Here is a 9047-nt window from a genome sequence, read left to right as displayed (position 1 = left end):
CCACAGAGAAACCCTGTCTCGAAAAACAAAATAAATAAATAAATAAATAAAAACTGACGTCTTGAAATTTGAAGGCAAATGTATGAAACTAGGAAAAAATCATCCTGAGTGAGGTAATCCTGATCCAGAAAGACAAACATTGTATATACTCACTCATAACTGGACATTAGCTGCAAAGTAAAGGACAACCAGGTTACAAGCCATAAATCTAGAGAAGCTAAGTAACAAGGAGCACCCAAGTAGGGCATGGGCTCTCCCTGCGAGGGGGGAATAGAACAGGCTTCTGTTTGTTTGTTTGTTTGTTTGTTTTAAATCACAACAACAGAAAGCAAACAGAACATCCCATTCTAGTAACCTTGCAAAGCTGCTGCTTTTAGGTGTTTGAGGTCTGGTTGCAGGATCAGCAAACTCAACTTCTATAGAGAGATTTCCACTGAGATTGACAGCTATTAATATGGGTGGTACCGCACACTTGGGATGATTTAGATGTATTCTCTACACACGCATGCACGCGCATGCACACACACACGTGCGCATGCGCACACACACACACAATCAGGCTTATTTTTGGCATCCACTATTTAATAGGAGGGACCCAAGACTGCTAGACATTTAGAAAAGTGCACAGCATGTCCACAGTGAGGGGCATTCTTGTACTTACAACTTTGAATGATTCTGCCCGTCTTTCACGTTTATTAAAAATCCACTGAGATTACGATTTAGCTTTAGGGTTTTTGCTTATTGGTTTGTTTCTAATTTAGAGACAAATGCTCCCTAAGTAACCAGGCTGGGACTTGGGATCTTTCTGTTGTAGCCTCTAAAATCTCTGAAATTATAGGGTGTGTTGCCTTACCTGGCTATGGAGTAGTTTAAATCTTTTCATTTTGTGTTTATGAGTGTTTTGCCTCCAGGGACGTGCATACCAGGTACTTTCAGAGGTTTGGAGAGGGCAGCATTGGTAACTGGAGTTTCCAGGGGTTGTGTAGCAGGTGGCACGGTGTGGGTACTGGGAACTAAACCTGGGTCTTCTGCAAAAAACAAGTTCTCTTATTTTCCATTTTCCAAGCAGGTGGATCTCTGTGAATTCAAAGTCAGCTTCATCTAACACCAGGACACCCAGGGCTTTATAGGTAGATCCTGTCTAAAAACAAAAGCCAAAACCCCCAAATCAAAACTTTAAAAAGTTTATTGCTGGGCGTAGTGGTGCATAGCTTTAGTCCCAACACTTGGGAGGCAGAGGCAGGTGGATCTCTGTGAGTTCAAGGCCAGTCTGGTCTACAGAGTGAGTTCCGGGACAACCACGGCTAGAGAGACCTTGTCTCAAAACAAACAAAACACAACCAACAACAACAAAACCCAAACAAACAAACTGGGATTAAATGTGTGTGCCACCATTCTGGATCATGGTTTCAGAGGTTTCTGCTGACAGTCTCTTGACTCTCTTACTTTTGGCTTGGGGCAAAGCAGTTCATGGAGGGCGTAGGGTGGAGTGGGGTGGGGTGGGGTGGGGTGGGGTGGGGAACACTGGCAGAGGAAACTGTTCACTTCCATGGTGGATGGAAGGCAGGCAGAAAGGAAGGAAGGAAGGAAGGAAGGAAGGAAGGAAGGAAGGAAGGAAGGAAGGAAGGAAGGAAGGAAGGAAGGAAGGAAGGAAGGGGGAGAGAAGAGATTTGCCCTTCATTGTCCCTTCAAGGGCACACTCTCCGAGCTTTGACTTCTTTTCTAAAGGTTTCGCCACCTTGCAATAGCTGGCAATCATGTTTTTAGCATGTAAGCCTTTGGGGGATTTTGAAGATACATAATACCATCAGAACATGACGTATTGGGTAGGGATGCAGCGGTTGGTAAAGCTGGCCTGGCTTTGAGTATGAATCAGGGAACCCTATGACTCAAACCGGGTGTGGTTAGCGAAGCCTGCCTTCCCAGCATTTGTGATTATATTCCCTGCTGCAGTCCCGCCCTCAGCCCCGCCCCGCCCACAGCCCAGCCTCGCCCTTGCTCCTGCGCCCTTTCAGTTCCGTTTCCAATCTTTCCACCCTTTCCACCGGCTGACCCAGGCCGCTTTCTGCTCCCTGTTGCAGCGAACCAACGCGCCCCTCACAGTGCACAGCTTTTCCAGTCCCGAGCGCAGGTAGAACCCTGGCTGAGACCGAGTGGTTGGACTCCGGGCAGGGCCTCCGGGCGAGGGCAGTGCAGCTGCCTCGTCCTTCCGGGCAGCCTGGTGGGTGTGGGGTGGAGAACAGATTCCTTTTGCCTTAAGTGCCCTAGAAGGAGTGACTGTCACAAATGAGGGGTGCTAAACCCGCTAGACTGACCACCGCGCTTAACACAGAGAGGTGGACGCTAAGGTGCGAACATAGCAGGCCTTCACGACTTCCCCAGACCAGAATAACGTTTGAAGTATGGCCCCAGTTGTGAAGCCAAAGAAAAGGGGCGGGAGGTAGAAGTGGGGGCAGAAGTACATACTTGTATATATGCACAGAAAGTGTTTGAATCAATAGCAGTATCTCTGGGACATGGGGATAAAGTTTCTGATTTGGTTCATCTGAATCTTTATAAACTCCAGGGAAGGAAAAAAATTATGTCTTTGTTTTCCTGTTAACTTAATTTTTATTTTGAGAACTTGTTTTTCAATTTTGGAGTACGTGGTTGGACGGTGTGGTTGTATATGCCTTTAATCCTAGCACTGGAGGTGGGGGGTAGAGGCAGGTGGTTCTATGTGAGTTCAAGGCCAGCCTGGTCTATATAGTAGTTCCAGGACAGCCAGACCTACGTAGTGAAACCCTTTTCACCAAATAAATAAATAAACAAACAAAAAATAAAGACAATCTTGGATTAATTCTGGGATTAATTATTACTCGTGTATGGGGTGTATGTGTGTACGTACATGTTCGTGTGTGCGATAGTATGGACATGTGCGGATGTATATACACTATCTCCAGGCTAGCAGGTACATCAATCAGGTGCCTTACTTGGTTGCTTCCCAGCTTGCTTTTGGTAGGCTGGCTGGCCAGCTAGCTGGAAGAATCCACCCGTGGGTGCTTCATCAGCTGACCCATCTTCCTAGCTCCCACCCCTTTTGGACAAACTTGCTAGACAGCCAAGGATGACCTCGATCTCCTGATCCTCCTGCCTCTGCCTCAAGTGCTGAGAGGGTTGGTGTGTGCCATGCCTGCCCTTACTGTGCCCTCCCCCCCCGCCTATTCTAGTACAGAGACGGGAATAAGCTGGACATGTTTTCTTTTGAGGTAGGGTGTGTTAGCGTAGCTCCCAGAGGCCTGGAATTTGCAATGCAGCCCAGGCTGGTCTTTTTGATGCCCTCCTCTCTCTTCCACTAGGCAGGTCTCCACCGAGCCAGGCTTTTTTTTTCATGCTAAGCTTTTGCTTTACCTTTCCCCACCTTTTTTCCCCTAGAATTCTCTCTGGATGAATCAAAAAAAGAAGGGCCAACAAGGTGGCTCAAGGGCTAAAAGTGTTTGCTGTTCAGTCCTGACCACTTGAGCTCAATCCCTGATCCCAGTGTTTGAAGGAGAAAGCCAACCCCCAAGGGTTGTCCTCTAACTTCATGTGTGCTGTGACACACGTGGCTGAACTTATACACATACTCTTCCCCAGCACATACACGCACACACACACACACACACGCACACACTAAACACTACTACTACTGCTAATACATACATACATACCTATTTTTAAAAAGAAATAAAAATATGGTTTGTTCTTTGCATATCATTGGCACAAACAGGTGAATCTGGAGTTGGTATGTTTCTAACACAGCTCATCACCTGCTCTTTCCCTCCAGGTATATGTTGGTGGTACAGCAGCTATGGAGAAACTCTGTAGGCATGTGCCTGTTCACCCAGACATCCTCTCCTTGGAGAACCGGGGCGTGACCATGCTCCCTGACCTCCAGCCCCTGGAGAAGCTATGTGGACATACATCTGTCCACCCAGACATCCTCTCCTTGGAGAACCGGGGCCTGACCATGCTCCCTGACCTCCAGCCCCTGGAGAAGCTATGTGGACAGACATCTCTCCACCCTGACGTCCTCTCCCTGGAGAACCGGTGCCTGACCATGCTCCCTGACCTCCAGCCCCTGGAGAAGCTATGTGGACAGACATCTGTCCACCCTGACGTCCTCTCCCTGGAGAACCGATGTCTTGCCACCCTATCCACTGTCAAGAGCACTGCATCTACCAGCCCCTTGCTCCAGGGTCTTCATGTAGCTCATACAATGCAGGCTGATTTGCATAGCCCGAACACTAGCAATTGCCTGTTCCCTGAGTCTCCTACCAAGAAGGTTCCATGTTTCTCTGCGAATCTGGACCTTCCAGCTTGTTCCAGGACCCCGAGACCCATCCCTACTACTACTGGAGTTCAGGAAGTAGCTTTGGTAATTGTTTTTGGATGCTGATCTTGATTCTAGCCTTATCTTTTATTATTGCGATTTCAGTGCCTTCGTTTCTCTGATTTCTGTGTCTGGGGACCTTTTCTCAGAGCATTTTGGTTTCAGCCTTTTGTTTCTTTGGGAGAGTTCTAGGAATTGAACCGCAGGCATGCATATAGCTAGGCTTTACTACTGAGCTGTGTCTCCAAGAGTCTGTCATGGCCTTTCCCGAGTTACTCTGTACCTTAGGGCTGTCTTCACTGGTATCTTCATCTTCATTCTTACCAAATATCTAGTGCAGAGATTCTGGGTGATAGATCTCAAGAACAGTCCATGTCTCCAGAAAGCCTTGGATTGGGAAGCAGGCCAGCACAATTTTCACAGCAGTCAGCGGGGTGCGTCCGAGGTTAGATGTGCAGTAGCTGCTACATCAGGACTCACTTCCTGTGTACCTGTGTGCTGACACGACACATCCATGTGAACACACTTAGTATATAGATCAGAACTGGCAGACAGGAACATACTTCCCCTGTGGACTCTTGGGGGAAAGTTTACCTGAGCCGTATGGTGTCTCTGCTAACTAACAAGTTAGCCTTGGGCAAAGCTGACATCCCAGTAAAAATGTGCTTCACAAAGTTCTGGTTCAAAGCACAACTGCTGCTACCCTGCTGGGATTTGGGGTTTTGCAATTTGCAGAGTCAAACATGCATTATTCCACTGAATTTTCCAATGGCCCTGTCAGGGAGGTGGTAGCGAATGGAGAAGCTCTTTGGTTCTGGGGGATTGACATGGGACTTGACATTCTTCTGACTCAGAAAACATTTAGAAGATGTATGAGAGGGAGGCCTTGGGCTACCGGACTGGCAGTCATGAGATGGCAGCCGGGAAGATCGCAGAGCCCCTGGGCAGAAAGCTGAGGAGCCTGAGTAGAGAAAGGTAGCATAAGAGCCCAAGCTGAGATAGGATGGACTAACGGTGGTTAGTGGGGCTTAGAGATATAGGCCTTCATTGTCTTTGTGAGACACTTTTAATCCCTCTTTGAAGGCTGTAGTACTCGGTGTGGTTTGTAACTGCCACTGTCTCTAGGGTCAGAGGTGCTTCTCCGAAGGAAAGGAAGTGCAGGGACAGAAAGAGATCACACAAATCCAAATGCCGCTGTACTGTCTAAGCTTGGGAGAGGAAGAGGAGCTGGATGCACCGGTCCCAAAACTCACATCTGGAGACTTGGAATCTCATTCGGAAACCACTGATCGGATCCTCCAGGAAAAGAAGGTAAAACTTGGGTGGTTGGTGTTGCAGGGAATGGTGAGGGAAGAGACCAGAACCAGGGCTTCTCCCTAGGGAGGTGGCAGAAGATACATGATCCTGTTCTCATTCCCTACTTCTCAATCCGCTTTTGACCCTGTTCTGACCTGGAGTCCATATGTGCACCGCGTGTCTTGTGCTTGGGAGGTCAGACCCCTCCTGGTGGTGTCACGTGATGTTTAGTCCGAGTGCATGGGAGGCAGAGGCGGGTGGATCTCTGGGAGTTTGAAGCCAGCCCGCTTTATAATAGTGAGTTCAAGCTAGGACTAACACGGAGACTCAGCCTCCTCTTCCTAAAAACGTTGCAGCCTTTGGAGCTGGAGTTAAAGGGAGGTCATGAACCACCCTGTGGGTGCTAGGAACTAAACCTGGGTCCTCTTGGTGTACAAGCTGGTCTGGGTAGATCCTGAGTTCTCCTTTCTTCTGTGCTGCCTGTTCTTAGATGGCTCTCCTGACCTTACTATGTTCTGCTCTGGCTGCACATATAAATGTGAAAAGTGCATCAGACTCTACCCGAACATCCATTCTTGAAGTCTGCCGTGAACTGGCCCCCTTGGAACCTGAGTTCATCCTTAAGGTATTGTGGAATGAAGGAGTGGGAAGAAGAGGTGAACTGTGGTTATCGTATGAAGAGCTGGTGACTGACTCCTGGTAGGGGCGGAGAGAATGTTTGCTCTGGGTGAGTCTGGGACCGAATTCTCTGTGGAGTGGAGAAAGGAGAGATGGGAAAAGGTTTACCAGGACTGGGTTTGTACATCTAAATGCACAGTGTTAGGTCTGGGAGTCTATTAGCATGATGGGACTTGGATCTGGCTCCCAGAAAATAAAGCACTTCTCCAAATATCACGTGTGGAGTAGAAAATATCACATGTGGAGTAGATAATATCACGTGTGGAGTGGATACTATCACGTGTGAAGGGGATAATATCACGTGTGGAGTGGATAATATCACGTGTGGAGTGGATAGTATCACATGTGAAGGGGATAATATCACGTGTGGACTGGATAATATCACGTGTGGAGTGGATACTATCATGTGTGAAGGGGATAATATCACGTGTGGAGTGGATACTATCACGTGTGAAGGGGATAATATCACATGTGGACTGGATAGTATCACATGTGGACTGGATAGTATCACGTGTGGACTGGATAGTATCACGTGTGGACTGGATAGTATCACATGTGGACTGGATAATATCACGTGTGGACTGGATAGTATCACGTGTGAAGGGGATATCACATGTGGACTGGATAATATCACGTGTGGACTGGATAGTATCACGTGTGGAGTGGATACTATCACATGTGAAGGGGATAATATCACATGTGGACTGGATAGTATCACGTGTGGACTGGATAGTATCACGTATGGACTGGATAGTATCACGTGTGGACTGGATAGTATCACGTGTGGACTGGATAGTATCACGTGTGGAGTGGATCATGGCTGTGTCTGAACCAGAGAGGAGGCATGTTCTAGTTTCATTCTGTTTCTGTGATGAGTCACTCTAACCAAAAGCGACTTAGGGAAGGAAAGGAGACTTTTTGGCTTATACTTCCAAGTCACAGCCCATCACTGGGGAAAGCTAGGACAGGAACATGAGGTACCATGGAAGAACTCTGCTTGCTGGCATACACAGGCCATGCTGAGCGTACACAGGCTCCTACCTAGCGTACACAGGCTCATTCCTAGTGTACACAGGCCCATACTGAGCGTACACAGGCTCCTGCCTAGCGTACACAGGCCCATTCCTAGTGTACATAGGCCCATGCTGAGCGTACACAGGCTCCTGCCTAGCATACACAGGCCCCTGACTAGCGTACACAGGCCTATGTGTCACTTACACAGGCCCATGCCTAGCATACACAGGCCATTCCTAGTGTACACAGGCCCATGTGTTACGTACACAGGCTCCTGCCTAGCATACACAGGCCCCTGACTAGCGTACACAGGCCTATGTGTCACTTACACAGGCTCCTGCCTAGCATACACAGGCCATTCCTAGTGTACACAGGCCCATGTGTTGCGTACACAGGCTCCTGCCTAGCGTACACGGTTCTTTCACCTGGCTGACTGGCTCCAGTAACAGAACAGCCACAGCCTCTCCCAGCACCTACTTCAGACCCAGCCCCTGTCACTCCCTCCTGCAGTAAAAACACCCTTACCCAAGGTGCCCAGTGAGGAGAAAGCGTCCTCAGTTAGATCCTCCTTGTTTGAGGGGAAGGGTGGGGACAATTAGGATACTCACTTCAAACACCAATCCTCAGTTCCACACAGATAGAGAGAATTATACTTTGGGCTCTTATGGGGAAGGAGGACAGTATTTTGTCAACGTTATCACATTCATTCACAACGTTGCATGCAGCTGAAGCTTCCTGTTGCTATAAATCTATACACCACAGCCTATCTATTCACAGCCACAATTTAATAGTGAATTATCTGTACTTCTAGGCCATCACAAACAGTGTTGACACGAACACACATGCCATTCCGGCGCATACACACAGGCACTTTCATGTTATGTTTTTGCACCAAGATTTAAAATTTCAGATATTGGAGCCGGGCGATGGTGGCGCACGCCTTTAATCCCAGCGCTCGGGAGGCAGAGGCAGGCGGATCTCTGTGAGTTCGAGGCCAGCCTGGTCTACAAAGTGAGTTCCAATTCAGTCAAGAACAGCTAAGGCTACACAGAGAATCCCTATCTCAATAAATAAATGAATAAATAAATAAAAATTTCAGATAAACAAATATTGTTCAACCATAATTTAAAAGTATTTTTACCAACCCCAGCTCTTTGGTAGGTTTGTTATACAGTTCAGGATGACCTTCCTAAGGATAGTGCTGCCCACAGTGGGTGGGCCCTCCTTCACCATTACTAATTAAGACAATCTCCCTGAGACATGCCCATGGGCCAGTCTTATCTGGGGGAAATGTATTCTATGGGGTTTGAAAGATGACAGGTTTAGCCAGCAATTTGTACCCTGGATAAGTTTTTTTTTTTTTTAAGTTGCAGTACTTTATTTTACTTAGAAATAATCTAATGAATATATTAATCAATATAATTTAGCATAATTCTGAGACTGAAAGTCACTGAAAAGATTTCAGAAACTGCCTTCAGGAAGATCATAGCTAGTTACTGTCTCGTTATTTCTCTCTTAATGTCTACAGAACATCCATGTTGCAATTGGTAAGTCTTTGATAGACGTTGGTGTGAAGGGTTTTCCAAACAAGGACAGGGCCTGTCGACTGTTTTGTAGGTATTGTGGTGTGCTCAGGAAAGCTGTTATACTGGCAGACTCTGAGCAAGATAGTTTAGGGCATGGAGCTGTGAGATAAGTGACCGACGTG

At 47.4% G+C, this 9047-nt stretch overlaps 1 protein-coding gene across 1 annotated transcript in view; it reads left to right on the top strand.

Annotated features, from left to right (window-relative positions):
* The first annotated feature begins 2031 nt into the window (after positions 1 to 2031).
* Tep1 (telomerase associated protein 1) overlaps positions 2032 to 9047 on the top strand; it is a 43564-nt gene continuing 36548 nt past the window's right edge. Inside the window, exons 1-4 of the mRNA XM_057786103.1 lie at positions 2032 to 2131; positions 3806 to 4396; positions 5477 to 5662; positions 6138 to 6272. Coding sequence (XP_057642086.1) covers positions 3830 to 4396; positions 5477 to 5662; positions 6138 to 6272 — 888 coding nt within the window. The 5' untranslated portion in view covers positions 2032 to 2131; positions 3806 to 3829. The remainder of the gene's footprint in view (positions 2132 to 3805; positions 4397 to 5476; positions 5663 to 6137; positions 6273 to 9047) is intronic.

This window comes from Chionomys nivalis, chromosome 12 (genome assembly GCF_950005125.1).
Source record: "Chionomys nivalis chromosome 12, mChiNiv1.1, whole genome shotgun sequence".
Lineage (NCBI taxonomy): Eukaryota > Metazoa > Chordata > Mammalia > Rodentia > Cricetidae > Chionomys > Chionomys nivalis.
Note: the sequence above shows the minus strand (reverse complement) of the source record. Positions and strands in the feature narration are given on the sequence as shown.